This window comes from Nicotiana tomentosiformis, chromosome 4 (genome assembly GCF_000390325.3).
Source record: "Nicotiana tomentosiformis chromosome 4, ASM39032v3, whole genome shotgun sequence".
NCBI classification, from domain to species: domain Eukaryota; kingdom Viridiplantae; phylum Streptophyta; class Magnoliopsida; order Solanales; family Solanaceae; genus Nicotiana; species Nicotiana tomentosiformis.
Genome location: NC_090815.1, coordinates 125,963,442 through 125,981,636, shown reverse-complemented (window position 1 = coordinate 125,981,636; position 18,195 = coordinate 125,963,442). Strand labels below are relative to the sequence as shown.

The window sequence follows — 18,195 nt, the reverse complement described above, 5'->3', positions numbered from 1 at the left end:
ACATTTTCGATAAAGAGTAAAGAATACAGATATAGATGTAAGAAAGTTACTATATAAATATTAAATTTGAACTTATAATTCCAAAAGTATAATGGATGCAATAGTAGAACTAAAGGTGAATCCCTAAAATTTATGTTTTGGATCAACCGCTTCGTAATAGTGCACCCATCCTCCCAAATTCCTGGATTTGCCTCCGGCCTTGGATACATATCTGGAAAGTAAAAGCATCATTCAAAGTGATTTGTCTTTCCTAGTTAGTGTCCAAAAGGCATGTTTGGCTCGTGAGAATCTGCAGAGAAAGGGAATCCAATTTAACTCTTTTGTCCTGCAAGTAAAGAGAACAGTCATCTATTTCTACACTGGAGTTAACTCCAATTGTGACAGTTTTTTTTCTAACAATGATTGGTCCCAAATGGGCCAGTCTATACTGTGGGAGATAATGTAAGGCAAAATAAGGTGGACAACTATCCCAGCACACATATGGACTGTTTGGAAGGAAAGAAACGCAAGGTGTTTTGAAGACAGAAGTAGCTCAATCCAAAGAATCAAGATGCATTGTATTTTGTCTTCCATTTTTTGTGTAAGGAAAACTATGCAGATGAAGCTGAGAGCTTATTAGAACTTTTGGAGTCCTTGTATGTTTGAACTGTAAATATGGCTGCCAGCCCAGCTATTGTACTGATGAATATATTGGTACCTCTCCTTAAAAAAAGAAAGAAATCCTCTCTGGCCTGCACTCCCTAATGGTGAAGCGGTAGTTAGCTACGATTGCATTATAAGGTCTCAATGGAACAGATCGAGCAAGTTCGAATAGACATAACATGAAATCTGTGAGAGCAACAAAAGTCCACAGACCCCCACTTGACACCAATGATAAAAGTTGATGCTTCAGGACCCCACTGTAACAACAATGAATGTGCTAACCTGTTGGTAGGAGTATAAAGAAATTACAGGCTTCCAAATAAAACTGGATTGATAGGTTATGATTGGTAAACTCATTCTTTCTCCCTTGATGTAGTCATCGTATTTTGTACTAGAGGACTCTAGCAGCCTGTTTGGCCAAGCTTCTACTAGTTAAAAAAAGAAGTGTTTTTTCTTCTAAATTTGAAATGTTTGGCCAAGGTTTTTTTTAGGAGAAAAAAAATACTTTTGAGGAGAAACATAATCAGTTTTGGAGAAATAGAAAAAGTGGCTTATTCCTAGAAGCACTTTTGAGAAAAATACACTTAAAAGTACTTTTTAAAAGCTTGGTCAAGCACTAATTACTGTTTAGAAGTAATTTTTAAATTAATTAGCCAAACACAAACCGCTTGCACTTTTGGAAAAAATACTTTTGGAAAAAGCACTTCTCAAAATAAGCTGATTTTTCTGCTTGGCTAAACGGGCTATAGGTCAAGTCTTCCGTATTTCCTAGTGTTTATTAAGTTTTGATACATAAAAATGAAAATGCAGGTATGCAATCAATTACAAAATTTGTGATACATTTAGCTAAATCATTTTACTACGTATGGGTTTTGTGGCACACTAGTGAGTGAATATAGCATGAGTTAGCCAGTTTTCGGACTGATAATTAAAAAATACCCACCGTTTACTAAGTCAATGAAAAATAGCCACTATTTTGCTGTAACACGGAAAGTTCCAGCATAATATACTGTAGATTGGTGCACCTGTGTATGAACTTCCAACATATTATGCTGGAACTCCAACACACGGAAAGTTCCAGCATAATATACTGGAGATTGGAGCACCTGTGTATGAACTTGCAGAATATTATGGGGTTTATTGGGGTGAAATTCAAAAATAGCCAGATTTATAAGTGGTAAATGGTAATTGAAAAATAGCTACAGTTTCAAAATTAATCGAAATTTAGCCACTTTTCATGTAAAGATAAATCGGAACAAAAACACTGTTCAAAATCCGAAAAATATTCCAGCATAATATACCGGAGTTCGAATTTTTTACATGTGAACTTCCAACATAATATACTGGAGTTCCAGCATAATATACTTTCCGTGTGCTGAAGTTCTAACATAATATGCTGGAAGTTTATACACATGTGCTCAAATCTCCAATATATTATGCTAGAACTTTCTGTGTGCTGGAGTTCCAACATAATATACTTGAAGTTCATACACATGTGCTCTAATCTCCAGTATATTATGCTGGAACTTTCCGTGTGCTGGAGTTCCAACATAATATGCTAGGAGTTCATAAACAGGTGGTCCAATCTCCAGTATATTATGCTGGAACTTTCCGTGTTGCAGCAAAATAGTAGCTATTTTTCAATGATTTTGCAACCGCTGACTATTTTTCAATTATTATTCCGAAAACTGGCTAGCTCGTGCTATTTTTATAATTTATTACGGTAGAAAACTTGTAGTTAGATTGAATATTTGGCGATAGAAATTATTATTCTCTTATTTTTCATCAAATGAGCTTAATTAGTCAAGTGCGCATACATTATCGTCATAAAAAAAAACTAAGCAATATAAATATTTCATGTGTTTTAATTAATTCACGAACCATAAACGATCATTACTTCGAATTTACTTCAACTTGGGAAGTAAAGTTAGCGCATGTTAGTACGTATTACCTAACACCGTTATTTCCCAAAATAGGCGGGGGTTTGTCTCCGTACAACTTTCCTCTCCTTTCTGCCTTAGATCCTTCCAAAACCCTCCAAAGTACCCAAAATGCGATTGTCTTCTGCTCCATAAGTATTAACTTACTTTACTTTTTTTTGAGTCCAAAATGCGAGGCAGAAAGAGGTCGAAAGATTCTGCTGTGGAACAAGAGAGTAATGGGAGCAAAAAGCATAAGGAGGATAAGGGAGAAGAGAAAGTGAAAGGATCAGAAGAATGTGGAAGATATTCTAAGCGGTCATCAATTTCCCTGAACAGAAAGAGGAAGGATGAGAATGTACTAGAATCTTCTTAACCTTGTCAAAATGCTTGCTTTATTTGAAAATATGCATCATTTAATTTAAAAAAAATTGGCAGGAGTATGGGATTGAATCCAATATGTGTCATCAGTGCCAAAGGAATGACAAAAGAAGAGTTGTTCGCTGCACCAAAGGAATAGAACTAAGCGATTCTGTGTTCCTTGCATCACCAAATGGTGCCAAAAACTTTTACTCGATTATATGTGAAGTAACTTTCTTTGAGCTTTTAGTTGGTAAGTTGGACTTACGAGTGATAAGATGATAAGCATGAAGAACATTTAACAACATGAAGCTTTATATATCCAATATATTTTTTCCTAGTATTGTTATGTTTCCTATGCTTTTTAGGAGTGGTTTAGCCTTTCAGAGATTATATGTTTAGAAAATATACAAACTTCTAATACTTTTTATTTGGATTTGCATAATATTGGCATGCGATGAGTTTAAATGGAGCGACATGATTGGTTTGGATTCATGTAGCTGATTCGACTTGTTTGGGACTGAGGCATTGTGGTAGTAGTTGTTGTTGTTATATTGTTAGCTTCAACACCAATTATCAATCTTGTAGTTTTCTTTTCGATTTTTCTCATGAGTGCCTTTTCCCTTTATGATGTTTAATAAGGTACCCTAGGATGCCTGAGGAGGCTTTTGTAGAGTCTTGTCCTGTTTGTCTTCAAAACTGTAATTGCAAAGCTTGCTTGCGGTTGGATGGGCCGATAAGGATTGGTTTCTTTGGCTGTTCCACTTTATTAAGTTACAGTCCTATTTTGCAGGTTAACAGTATAGGCTATGCTCTTATCCAAATATTTCTTGCAGGCTTTGAAGAACTTACAATTTGGGATTAGCAATGAAGAAAAAGTTGAATACTCTAAATTTATCTTGCAAAAACTTTTGCCTTTCTTGAGAAGATTCAATGCAGAGCAAGTGATGGAGATGGAGATTGAAGCTAAGATTCAAGGTTCTATTATCTTGCTTAAAGATTAAATGCCGTGGCAATGCTATATATTTTTCATTTGATATGCCATATTCTTTTCATTTAGACGACCCTAGTGTGCATTTTGGATTCTGTTAGGTGATATGTATTGGCACTGCTAGAAAAGATAAAGATAGCTATTTGGACAGATTTGAGTTTGAAAGGAGTTGAAATGTTAAACAGGGAATGTTTCAACATAATTGTTGTATTCTAGATAAGAAAAAAATACTTTCGTGTTGTAGGTAGAGAGATACTAATTTCTGCAAGAAAAATGGAGTGCATAACACATCTTCAGCTGCTCCCAATTGTAACTAGAATCTTTCTTGTTCATTTGGGCAGGATTACCAGTGTCAGAGTTAAAGCTGCAGAGGGCGAAGTGTCAGAAGAATGCGCGAATGTACTGGTAAGCATGAAGAAACTCTTCTTTCCATGTCAATCTTTTGGATGGTGTTCACATAAATTGAACTGAGCCATGTTTTTGTGCAGCAACAACTGCAAAACATCCATTGCTGATTTCCACAGAATTTGTTCCATCTGTTCCTATGATCTTTGCCTTACTTGCTGTCGGGAGCTTAGAGATGGTCGCCTTAAGGGAGGTGATGTAGAAGTCATCATGGAGTTCACTGACAAAGGGGTTGCTCATTTGCATGGTGATATGGAACATGATTCTGTACCAGATAGCGGAACAAGAATATCAAAAAGGACTAGACTTTCCAAGAAGATGGTTGAAAATGGTGATATGGAACATGATTCTGTACCAGATACCAATACTAGAACTTCAAGAAGGACTAGACTTTCCGAGAAGGAGATGGTTGAAAATCGTGATACGGAACATGGTTCTGTACCAGATAACAAAACTAGAACTTCAAGGACTAGACTTTCCAAGAAAGAGATGGTTGAAAATGGTGATACAGAACATGAGTCTGTACCAGATACCAATACTAGAACTTCAAGGACTAGACTTTCCAAGAAGCAGATGGTTGAAAATGGTGATACGAAACATGATTCTGTGCCAGATACCAATACTGGAACTTCAAGAAGGACTAGACTTTCCAAGAAGGAAACGGTTGAAAATGGTGATATGGAACATGATTCTGTACCAGATACCGATACTAGAACTTCAAGAAGGACCAGACTTTCCAAGAAGGAGATTGTTGAAAATGATTCCGCTGGAGATGCCAAGTTTGCATCTGAAATGAAACCTAGGGATAATGGAGGGCTTCTGCCAAAGAATTCTGGTGGTCCTGCTGGTGAATGAAGGTCCAATGAAGATGGTAGCATCCCTTGTCCGCCAGAGAATTTTGGTGGCTGTGGTAAGGGAATTTTAGAGCTGAAGCGCCTGCGGTCAAAGTCAAAATATTCGGTCTGAGTTGTTGACAAAGGCTGAAGATATTGTCAAAAGATGTGAATTGGAATACATGCCTGAAATACCTGAGGGGTCATGCTTATGTATAAATTTAGTTGCTGAAAATGATATGCAGAAAAGTAAATTGCGTAAAGCATCATCTCGTGATGATTCTGATGACAACTATTTATACTGTCCAGCAGCTAAAGATCTTCAGCAGGAGGATCTGAAGCATTTCCAGTGTCATTGGCTGAAAGGTGAGCCTGTCATTGTCGGTAATGTGCTTGAGACTGCGTCAGGGTTAAGCTGGGAGCCTATGGTTATGTGGCGAGCGTGTCGCCAGTTGAAGAACTTAAACCATCCCCTTCTTTTGGATGTCAGTGCTACCAAATGCTTGGATTGGTCTGAGGTCAGTTTAATACTCGGCAATGATACATGAAGCAAAGTTCGTTGTGGGGGGGGGGGGGGGGTTAATTCTATGCATCTTGGTAATCCCTGTATCTATCTACTGTTTCAGTGTACTTCCCGTGTCATCAGTTTATGGTTTTCCTTGCTCTAAGCTTATCTAGACAACAAAATCTCTAATTGTTTTACTTCTAGTTGCGTAACAATATTGAAGAATCTCTCCATCCCTGTTGTTTCAGCTCTGGTTCTCTTGGTGACAATATAATTGGATTGCAAACATAAATACTAACCAATTTACAGTTGAGATTAAAATTTAGGCACTTAATGCGTGATACAAAGTTTATTCCTATGATTGTAACCTTAATGCTATAGTCTTTAGCTCAATCAGTGTGGGATTCTCAAGAATCCTTTTCAACCATGGTACTACATTAGTTAAAAAAAAGCACAAAAAGCAAAACGATCTATTTATCATAGAAGGAAGCACATCTTAACACGGGCTCTGGTCAAGTGATAAGAGCACAGTATATAATGTATGGGTTAGGAGCACATATTAATTGGAGAAGGGTAGAGGGACGAGCCCATTATCTATTGAGTTTTGAACCGTGGACCAATGGCACTCAGGGATTTCTCGGTTATCCCAAAAAAAAAGCACCACTAACCACTGGGTCTTTACTGAAATGTGCTAAAAAGTTAATTAACATTGCTTGCGGTGAAATAATAAAGTTCGACTCTATGAATATTAACTAGGTCAACTTAAATGGGATTGAGGTAGTATGGAGGGAAACATCTATTTGCATTTAGTATATTTTGCTAATGATCATTCTCAAAAATGTTTTGCTAATGAAGTACGCAGCTAGCAGCTAGCTCATCAATTTCAGACCAAGTAGCAGTGTGTGCTTAAGCTTTAATTGAGCTTGTGAAGAGCAGTGTTTCCATTTTAGCCTTCTCAAGTATAGTTTATTTGCTATTAAGTGATACTCCTATTACTCCAATGTAAAGTTATTTCTTCAATTACTGCAGGTAGAAGTTAACATCTACCACTTTTTTAAGGGATACATGGAAGGTCAATTTGATAGTGCTGGCTGGCCACAGCTTTTGAAGTTGCAAGGCTGGCCTAATTTATTTGAAGAGTGGTCACCCCGCCATTGTGCTGAGTTCATTAGAAGCTTGCCTTTTAAGGAGTACACAAATCCTCAAAGTGGCTTCCTAAATCTTGCTGTCAAACTGCCACCACGGTCATTGAGACCTGACATTGGAGCAAAGACATATATCGGTTATGGAGTTCCCCAGGAGCTGGGGCGTGGAGACTCTGTGACTAAGCTGCACTGTTATATGTCTGATGCGGTATACTTGGTTGCCTTTTCTTTTGGGCATATTTTTCTTCTCTCTGGACTCTGGATTCTGCCCGGTTAAGATTTTTCTTGAGCACGTGGACATACTCATGTAAGCTTAAGCAAGTCAAGTTGGATTTATGCTAGAGACTTGCAGAATACACGGTCATTATATTATGTTGCGCTCCCCCAGAACGATCTTTGATCTCTGTTTGAAGGGTGCCTTTAAATATGCAAATCTACACAGAGTGATGTTAAACAGTGAACAATGTGTGTTCTTATCTGCTTCTCATAAATCTGTCTTTGTTCAAATTATTTCCAGGTGAATGTGCTGACACATACTCAAGGAATAAAGCTGACACCTGCACAGCTTTCAACGATAGAAATATTGAAAAGAACATATGCTGCCCAGGATAAAAGGGAACTTCAAATGGCTGAGGAGGAGCAAAAATGTTAAAATGGAGCATCATTTGAGTTCAACGAGGGCCAGTCCTTGCTAGGTGAGATATCTGATCTAATTACAGTTCAAGACTTCGTGAACTACTAATCAAGAAAGAAAAAAGAAACATGAATAGTGAACTAAATAGTGGTAATCAATCAATTGATGCATCTGCTTCCTGTGTGGAATTAGAGAGAGATACTGCTGCTGAGGGGATAACAAATGGTGCAATCCATTTTACTGGCGCTTCTGAAGCAAGTGGAGGGATTAAAAATGATTGTAATATTGACGCGTGCAAAGGTCACCCAGTGTTTGGGAAAAGTGAAATATCTGAGGATAGAGGAGGTGCGATGTGGGACATCTTTAGAAGGCAAGATGTTCCGAAGTTAGAGGAATATCTCAGGAAGCACTTCAAGGAATTCAGGCACATTAATTGCTGCCCTGTACCACAGGTATATAGCAAAATTTCCAAGCTCTTGTACTTCGGAATGTGCAGGGTAGTCCTCCCCTATTTGGGGGGGGGGGGGGGGGGTGGGTATTTCAAAATTGATTGGTTTTAGAATATCCTGTTTCTTTCATTGATGAGGTTTTGATGGTGTTATCTATAGTGGAGTCTGAAATACGAAACATATAGGCTAGAATCAAGCCAAAGCTAGTTTGTAGCAGAAGCAGTCAAGTAGAAAAGAGAAACCCAGATTATCTGCAGTTTCAGCAAGAAGGCTTCAAATTAAGTTCCTGCAATTACAACAACAACAAACCCAGTTTGATCCCATAAATGGGGTCTGGGGAGGGTAGTGTGTACGCAGACCTTATCCCTACCTCATAAAGATAGAGAGGCTGTTTCGGATAGACCCTCGGCTCAAGAAACAATGAAAATAAAGCACCAAGTAGCAAAGAATGTTAGCAACAATGTAACATGGTAACGTGTGCGAATGCCACAACATGCGTAATAAAGAACCGTAAATAGGAAATTACAAAAATAGTCCTGGTACTATTGAATGGCCTAGGAGGAACACACTACTATTTGTCAACCTACAACCCTAATCCTCGACCTCTACACCTTTCTATCGTGGGTCATGTCCTCGGTAAGCTGAAGCAATGACATGTCCTGCCTAATTACCTCTCCCCCAATACTTCTTAGGCCTACCCCTTCCCTTCCTCGGACCCGTCATGGACAACCTCTCACACCTCCTCACCGGCGCATCCATGTCTCTCCTTCTCACATGCCCGAACCACCTCAGCCTTGATTCCCGCAACTTGTCCTCCATAGATGCCACACCTACCTTGTCCCTAATAACTTCATTCCTAATCATGTCTTTCCTAGTATTCCCGCACATCCATCTCAACATCCTCATTTCAGCTACTTTCATCTTTTGGACATGGGACTTCTTGACGAGCCAACACTCAGCTCCATACAACATAGTCGGTCTAACCACCACTCTATAGAACTTGCCCTTAAGTCCAGGTGGCACATTCTTATCACACAAAACCCCCGATGCGAGCTTCCATCTCATCCACCCCGCTCCAATACGATGAGTAACATCCGCGTCAATCTCCCCGTTGCCTTGAATAATAGACCCAAGATATTTGAAATTGTCTCTTCTAGGGATGATCTGAGTACCAATCCTCACTTCCACTTCTTCTTCATGCATCCTCTCACTGAACTTGCACTTCAAGTACTCAGTTTTCGACCTACTCAACTTGAAACCTTTAAACTCCAGCGTTTGTCTCAAAACTTCCAATTTAGCATTAACTCCGCCTCGCGTCTCGTCAATCAGGACTATGTCATCAGCAAATAGCATACACCATGGCACCTCCCCTTGTATGTTACGCGTCAGCATATCTAACGCTAACGCAAATAAAAACGGGCTAAGAGCCGATCCCTGGTGTAACCCCATCTCCACTGGAAAATAATCTGAGTCTCCTCCCGCAGTGCTCACCCGAGTCTTCGCTCCCTCGTACATGTCCTTAATCGCCCTAATGTACGCCACCGGGACACCACTAGCCTCCAAACATCTCCATAGGACCTCTCGCGGGACTTTATCATAGGCCTTCTCTAGGTCGATGAATATCAAATGCAAGTCTTTCTTCCTCTCCCTGTACTGCTCCACCAATCTCCCTGCAATTGACGTGCTAAAAATATTCTCTCAATTCCAGGCTGAGACAAAGATGGGACAGGAATGCTACAGCCTAAAGAAGACCCACCAGTTTGACATACCTGCTTTCATTATGTTGTACACTCGTAGAAGACAATGAACTGCAATTGCTGTCATCTTTTTTGTCTACTCAGCGTAGTAGTAAACTTACTCACGTAGGAGACCAGGACCTATAATGTTACTCTTTGTGCCATTGTGTAGATCTTGACAAGGTTTTCCCAGTATGAGACATCAGTATTCAAGTACAGGGAGGAACCTGTAGATATTGAAAAAAGAAATTTAAGAAAATGTTGCTTGTGATCTTGAAATCCTTCAAAATGAGGAAGTTTGGTTCTAGTCTATTTTGATATTTATTGTGAAGATGTTTATGGTAGATTTGGGCTATGAAGAAAATAACATCACTCTATTTCTTCTAATGCTGAAAAGATTTTCCTTTGCCTTTTCAAGGTCTATATGATTCAATACAAAAATGATAACTGTGAAACATTTTCATGCTTGTATTTTTCTATCTTGTTATTTAAAATGCAAAGTTTTCTGCATGTACCGACTCCTATTTGTCTGGCATTGTAGGTTATTCACCCTATCCATGATCAAACGTTTTACTTGACTGAGGATCATAAAAGGAAGCTTAAGGAAGAATATGGTGAGTGTTTCATGTATGAATTTTAGCTGGGATGTCTATTTCCATGTGAAACTCTTTCTTTTATTCTTCTAATATTTTTATTATAATTATTTTCTATTTCACAGGAATTGAACCATGGACCTTTGTTCAAAAACTAGGGGATGCAGTTTTCATACCTGCAGGCTGCCCTTATCAAGTTAGAAATTTGAAGGTGTGTGAAGACATCATTCAATAATTAAAGTGTCATCTCTCTAGTTGTTTAATCTTTTAGACAGATGAAATATAGTTTATCCAAATTTCAAAAGATCGTGCCTAATTTTTTACACTTGTCTACCTTAGATCGTGAGTCATGTCAACTTGGAAAACATACTTGCATCACTTTTTGTTGTTGTCCTGATAGTCGAGTGGGATACCCTTCGGGGTGCTGGTTGAGTCAGTTCAACTTTCATTTTTAGTTATTTCCTGTGCTCCACTGATGATCATCCAAGATGTACTTGGAGCTTCTTTATGAAATATGCATATTGCACCAAACTATTTATTTTCTCTATTATAGAAGTTTACAAACTTAAGAGGTAATTTATCAAACATCTTGTCCTCCTACTTCTCAACAAAATAGGAGAGTTCAGAAGAAATATATGCATCTCATTACAATGGATATGCCTACATGATCAGACAAGATTAAAAATGATTACATTTGACAGATGTAGCACATGTTAATAATAAAACAAAAGAAGAGCATCAACCATCTTACTGAATGTATTTAGTTGACTCAATCAGGCCCCTGCATCTAGCTGTGAGTTCTTTTTTCCTTAGCTATAGATTAATTTTTGTATATGAGCAGACACCATCAAGCAACATTTTTTTTTTTGATAAGTAAAGCAGACACCATCAAGCAGTATTGCTACTTTTGTAACTTTTGTTCTGCATCTTCTTGATGCCTTTTTGTGATAATTCCCTTACTTCGTCGAAAAAGAAAAAAAAAAGGCCATAGGAGATGGTTTGGCCATGTTCTACCAAAACTCCAAATATCGGTCCTTAGTGTGATATTACAATGAGTGAAGTTGCTAAAACGGGACATGGTAGAACAAAATTCTCGTTGAAAAAAGTCCTACAATCTGTCATTTGGGTCGTAGAATTTATGGAGGTCCGACTTTATGCGGACTTAGGGAAAAATATTACACAATCGAAATAGTTGATACTAACTAGTTGGGATTAAAGCTGTCATATGATACTGTACGTTAAGTCTTAATCTGTCTAGAGATTTGTATGTAAGTAGAAAATTAGAGGACCGCTACTGTGCAGAAACCCAAATTATTGAGTATTGGAATGCAATGGGTTCAAATGGAGCGAAATCGACATTGATGAATCATAGAGTTTGCTCCAACTAGTTTATGATTGAGGTGTAGTTGTGGATCAGAAAAGGAATGATCGGTGTATAATTGTCACTATTGTTGAGTTGACTGCCCGCACCCTGCAATATATTTCATGGTTGTTGCGTTTTTAAGGAGCTGTGGTTTTCACATCCTGTTATTTGGTCGAGTGCATGCATTCCTCTATTACCCATAATCAGGTTCTATACTCTTTTATGTCCACTTGTCTTTTTGTTTCTTTTGGAGCACATGTTTGTTCATAACCTGGCCATTGGAAGAGATGAATTAACTTCTCATGCTCTTAAGGGTGTGGCTTTTGGTTATTTTTGAGTTTGAAAGGGATATCATTGCACTTAAATTCTAGTTTGCCTCTTCAATTGTTGCTTGGTTGATTTTTGGTTTCTTTTTATCCAGGTTTTCTCAATTACTGTGCACTGTGAAACATGTTGACATAATTTGATATGAATTTATATAATCTTTGCGTTTTCTAGACATAATTCTCGAGAAAATGGAAGTGTCTAAATGCTCTGCAATTTGCTGAGACTTTGTAGAAAGTTCTTCGGATATATCCTTTTTTTAAAATAAAGAGTGTGAAATCTAAGATAACCATATTTGATGAAATTTTAGCTATAAATTAACAGTATTATCCCGTCAGCTGGTCTCTCTTGAAAACTGAATGTAAGATGCCTTTTCTCATACTAAAAGGTTCCTGAATATTGAAACGTGACCTGTTTGCCTATTAGAACAGAGTCTGTTTCTTTTGGACCATATTTTCCTCTCCAATGCTAGCAAAGTCAGATAGTAATTCGGGTAGAGGAATAACAGAAGATTGTGGCGTGGTTTTTAGAATGAGGCCGTCAGATGTCTTTTAAACTCATTGTTCAATAAGCTTGAGACTAATGATATTGGTCCTTTTTTTTATCAGAAAAGTAATGATATTGGTCCTTTTGTATCAGAAAAGTAATGATATTGGTTTTGTTAGTTTAGTTATTCTAAATTGTTTCTTGCTCCCATAGTCCTGCATAAATGTTGCTCTTGGCTTCGTTTCACCTGAAAATGTTGGTGAATGCATTCGTTTGAATGAGGAAGTCTGCAAAGTTCCCCAAGATCATGTTGCTGCAGAAGACAAATTAGAGGTACTTCTCTTGTTTCACGTTTCTCAGAGCTGTTTGCATATTTCTGTTTGTATGACCATGTTTCTTCTCACAATTTCATTTTACTGCTCTTGAACTCTACGACATCTCATTCCTTATTAAGTTTATAGATTACTTCCTGTATCCCATATGACACCATTATTATTTTGGGTAGTCAAACAGTTTACGCTTCTAAATGCTTTTAGTTGTAATAAGGTTTTGAATTATACTACTTTTTATATAGTTTCAAATATGTAAATTTTATTTTGAAAGTTTTGAGGAAATATTGTCCGAGTTCGCACCAAGAATCAAAAGGTTTTGCTCTATTGCTCAGGACCTCACCATTGTTTTCAAACAGAGTGAGTATTATTTATATGCTCTTCAATTGTTCGAGATATATGTAGCTAAGTATGCATGCATCCATCTATGTGTAAGGCTATATTTGAAACTCAAAGGGAAGTTTAATTATTTACTGTTGAGGAACATCTTTCTTCTAATAAGTTTAAACTGTTTGGGGAAATCTTCGAATCTCATAACTGGAATGAGTGTACCGCAAGATCAGTCAGACAAGTTCCTCCCTTGCCTGGCAGTGGCAGCATCTGTCGTTTAAGTCTATAAATGAGCTTTCACTGCCCGCCCGACCTCTATCCTTAATTAAGAACTTAAGGTTAGCTATAGTTAAAGTTCTTCCAGAGTTGGAGACGCAGGCTGCTTTTCCTTCAATTAAGGTATTAGTGTTTGTTCTATTATACCACAAAAGGCGCATTTATCCACTTCGTTCAAATAAGTGTCATGGTCGTTTTCCTTATCTTAAGACAATCCCTTGCTTGGAACCAAAAGAAATGAAGAGGCCTTTAATGGTCAAGTAATGTTTAATGCTCTGCCATATGGGTATGAGCGCGAAATGAGTTGTCTTCGACTCCTAGTCTCAATTAATAAATTCTTGGATTTCTTCATATGCTCCTAAAAATTGCTTGTGGATAGAATACAACTTTCCATGAAATAATACTCTATGATCACATCAATACAACAGCTCATTTTGCCAACTTATCCGTATTAAGTGTTTGTGCAAATAGTTGACATAGTGTCATCACTGGAAGCCCTTATATATTATTCTACAGTTACCATTTTGTTGGTGGAAATTGCTTCAGTGATGCCTTTTAAATCATTCAAATACATTATTTAGGAGTGTGGAACCTTTTGCAGAAATCTTCTACTTCGATTGCTTGTATGTGATTTTGGTAAAGTTGATAACCTGCTCTCCCTACCACAGGTAAAAAAAATGATCCTTTATGCCACAAGGGAAGCTATTGAGGACCTGGCAATGCTAAGTCAGTGAACTACTTTCACCTGAAACTGTACTATTCTCCTCACCCCTCCTTGTTGCCATCCGTTTTCCCATATGTAGACATAAACAAATTTTGTTATTGATGGCAGTTTATTTATTAAAGTAGGTCCTGCTGATGTGTGCTGCACGTGTGAATATCTTCTTTATAAGATTGTCTTTTTAACTCTTAACTCAAAACAATATTGTTTCTTTAATATTTCTCTTACTTGAAGGGATCTTTGTGTCAACGGTAAAATTGTCTCTGTGTGACCTACATGTCACGGTTCGAGCCGTGGAATCAGCCACTGATGTTTGCATCAGGGTAGGTTAGGCTGCCTACATCACACCCCCTTGGGGTGCGGCCCTTCCCCAGACCCTGTGTGAGCGCGGGATGCTTCGTGCACCGGGCTGCACTTAATATTTCTCTTACTTGGAAGATGGATTAACATGTGAAGCTTGATCACTATGCTACTGAAGTATGGGCATCAACTGTAATGGTTATTTCTTTTCCAGTTTAGCAGCTTGTGACTTAAAGTTATTCGCTTTAACTTCTTCCCTAACAGAAAATTATACTCCTGTTTGTTTCCTGGATTTTCTATCAAAAAAATTAATTGAATTCTATAGATATTCAACTTAACGGAAATCCTATTGAGAAGACGAATGATGAAGATTAGAAAGCATCTCGATATTATACCATCATTACTTGGAAAACTATAATATTGAACATATGACCCCGCGATTCCTTGGTTCTGAATTGTACTGCATAAATATTACTTACTCCAATAAGATTGAAACACATGATATAGCAAACCAAAAATTTAATGCTAATTTTTTTTAATTATTTGACATGACCGGTTGGACCATTATAATTTGAATATGATGCACAAAGTCATTGAGGATTCACATAACATCCTTTGAAGCGAGCTTTGGCCATTTTTTGTCACAGAAATAAAATCGATTTTAGAAAATGAACTGTTCCTTCAAAGACTATAGTCTTTAAAAGCATTATTATTGGGTATTTAACTTGCTCTAATCTTTGAATAGGAAGTAACACTGTAACATCATAATCCACCAACTGGCTTTGAAATGGTATTATTAACTGGGAAAAATCAAAAGGAAGACCTTTGCCTTCACTGGATTTTGATCTTTTGATATAAAATAAAAGCCTTAGTAGGTATAAATACAAGTAAATACTATGACTACCAAGAAGAATGAGTTCAACATCAACTCTGCATCTATCTTCATCTCAATAGACACTGCACTTCCATTATTGCTGTTGCTTTGCAATCGTCTTCGGCTCGCTTTTTGATCCTCTTTCCTTCTTTACTTCTCTGTTCACAACCAGATCAAACAATTGTTTGTTATAAGTAAATTCTAGTCTAGATTCAGTTTCAAATAGTTGGACTTTTAGGAAAACTTTCAACTACCCTTTTACATTTTTTAAGTTGCTCCTCAAGATAGTTGTTTTCTCAGTGAACCCCATAAAAAATCATCATCTCATATGATAAAAAGCAGTAAAGACTAGTTTGGTGTAAGTAAATGCTACTGAAGATTCAGTTTCAACCTTTGGAGTTTTAGGAAAAGTTTGAACTATTCTTTGACATTCTTAGGTTCCCCCTCAAGATAAGTTGCTTTCTAAGCTAATCCCATTTTCTAAAGATAAAAAACAGTAGACAGAAGAACTCAAATAAAAGAACCCCCTAATTTGCTATTAGAGCGGAACAGATATCAAGAATTCATATAGCCTGATTTCGACTAGTTTGGAACTGAGACGTAGTTGATTGATATGTATATATATATACAACAAAACAAGTTTGATTAGAAAAATTTACCTTGGTTCGGATTGCTGGTTGGAAAGTGATTCATAAGTGGAAATGGAACGCAGGGACATCTTGGCAATCTCCGCCACAGCAGTGTCTCGGATAGCTGGTGAATCACTTGTCAAATCTAGGTATGCTGCTTGGAAAGCTTCTTGCCAGAATTTAGGCAACCTGATTCTGCTACTTTGTGTGTACACATCCCACATATGTTTCACCATTCTCTCCTTTTCCTCCAATTCCTACAGATCAGCAGATAACTTCAACATCTTAACACATAAAATGGTGTAAATTTCAAGAGATAAAGATCTCAAACAAGAAATCCCATCATCTAAAGTATATAAAGAAATAAGAATAGAAAGAGGAAAAGTAGTAAAGAAAAGGACTTTTTAAGGTGATTTGACCTGAAATGTACTCCTATTATTACCAATCAACCACATTTCAATACCAAACTAGTTGAATCAGCTGACTTTACTACTAATACATCTAGCAAAAATCAATTCATTTTTTCTTAGTTATTTATGATTTGCCTTATAGTAAGTGACTCCTCTTTGACAAGGTGGGTTGCTCTGATGGTAAGCACCCTCCACTTCCAACCAAGAGGTTGTGAGTTCGAGTCACCCCAAGAGCAAGGTGGGTAGTTCTTGGAGGGAAGGATGCCGAGGGTCATTTGGAAACAGCCTCTCTATCCCAGGGTAGGGGTAAAGTTTGCGTACACACTACCCTCCCCAAACTCCACTAGTGGAATTATACTGGGTTGTTGTTGTTTGTTTGTAAGTGACCCCTCAAGGTCAAGGAAAAATCAGTTCAAATTTAACATCTAAAGTAGAAAAAGAAGATTAGGAAAAGGGCAGCCAAAAAATTTTTTTTTAGGTAAATTTACCTGATATGTACTCCTAATCTAACCACTTAATCTTCATCTAAAGTAGAAAAGAAGATGGTGAAAAGTACAGGACTTTTAGGAAGATTAGAAAAGAGGAAAAGCTAAAAAGTACAGGACTTTTAAGGTGACAACAAAAACAACTAGTCAACAACAAAACCAGTATAGGTAGAGAGGCTATTACCGAGAAACTCTCGGCACGTGGGGTCTGGGAAAGATGGTGTGTAAGCAGCCCTTACCCTACCTTATGCAGTTAGAGAGGCTATTTCCGAAAAACGCTCGGCATGTGGGGTATTGGAAGATGGTGTGTACGCAAACCTTACGCCTAACTTGTACAGGCTATTTCCGAGAGACCCTCGGCTCGAGCAGGACTTTTAAGGTGAATTGACTAGAAATATAGCCCTACTACAACCAATCAACTATATTTCAATACCAAACTACTTGAATCTGCTAACTACACTACCACTGCATCTAGAAAAGATCAAATCTTTTTTCTTATTTACTTAAGATTTTTACCTTAAAGTAACTGACAAATCAAAGAAAAAGGAAAAAGGAAAGTAGAAAAAGTACCAGAATATCAAGATCATCATGGATTGAGAAATCAGAAGCATCAGATAGACGGCTGAGATTAGCAGCAGACCAATTGAGACTGAGAGTGAGTGAACCAGTGAACATAGACCAAAAAGCTAGCAATAAAATTGCAGCCAATACCCACAACTTATATTTACCTTTACCCAATAATCCATTACATCCTTCTTTTTTACCACTTGCTGCTGCTGGTGCTACTACAACGGAAACTGCAGCTGGTGTTACTGTATTTGTAGTTATACTTCTTGTTCGAGCTTCTTCATCTTTCATTTCTTGGTATATTCTCATGATTTTTTGCCAACCCAATTGAGAAAAAATAAGATCTTTGTTAATAAGAATCTTGAATATGTAGAGGAGAGAGCAGAGTTTTGGAGAATCAAGAAGATGGGTGTATTAAATAGTAGTGTGATGTTAGGATTTTTAGTTTAAGGAACAGTGTGTGGAAGTGAACATAAACATGAGATGAGGGGATTGAGATTCAAAAGGTAAACCACCGACAAGAATAGAGAGTGGGACAGTGCCATTAAAAATGTAGTGTTATCACTGTATATTTCAGTAGTTATTAGTAGTAGTACCAATTAGCTGCGAGGAATGTGGAGAACTAACATAGGTTTGTGGTGAAGCAGGGATGACAAAATAGTTAAATGAAAATAGTTAACTATATTTAAAAGCAGATTAAATATGAATAAGAATAATATTATCCACGTAGAAAATGAATAACTGATGAGTTTAATTTTTATATTTGTAAAGCCTCAAATTGGGGTTACTCAAGTTTTGAAGACTATGAATTCTCTCAAAAGTGATCATAATTCAAGAAGTCATGTCTATATTATCTGCCGGTTAATACATTTTTTATCCGTATTAAATA

The 18,195-nt window shown here is 37.4% G+C and overlaps 1 protein-coding gene, 1 long non-coding RNA gene and 1 pseudogene across 2 annotated transcripts; 2 read left to right on the top strand and 1 right to left on the bottom strand.

Annotated features, from left to right (window-relative positions):
• Window positions 1–2,556: 2,556 nt before the first annotated feature.
• Window positions 2,557–14,257, top strand: LOC104106660 (lysine-specific demethylase JMJ25-like; annotated as a pseudogene).
• An 849-nt stretch (window positions 14,258–15,106) lies between these two features.
• On the bottom strand, window positions 15,107–17,855 carry LOC104106659 (uncharacterized). The gene is made up of 3 exons (XM_009615247.4): window positions 17,310–17,855; window positions 15,875–16,101; window positions 15,107–15,373 (listed from the first exon to the last, which is right to left on the bottom strand). Exons 1-3 carry the CDS (start codon window positions 17,613–17,615, stop codon window positions 15,310–15,312), a joined length of 597 nt encoding a protein of 198 aa, XP_009613542.1. The 5' UTR covers window positions 17,616–17,855; the 3' UTR covers window positions 15,107–15,309.
• LOC138909107 (uncharacterized) lies at window positions 16,126–16,726 on the top strand. The gene is made up of 2 exons (XR_011415629.1): window positions 16,126–16,418; window positions 16,656–16,726. It is a non-coding gene; the product is annotated as an uncharacterized lncRNA (long non-coding RNA).
• Window positions 17,856–18,195: the final 340 nt, after the last annotated feature.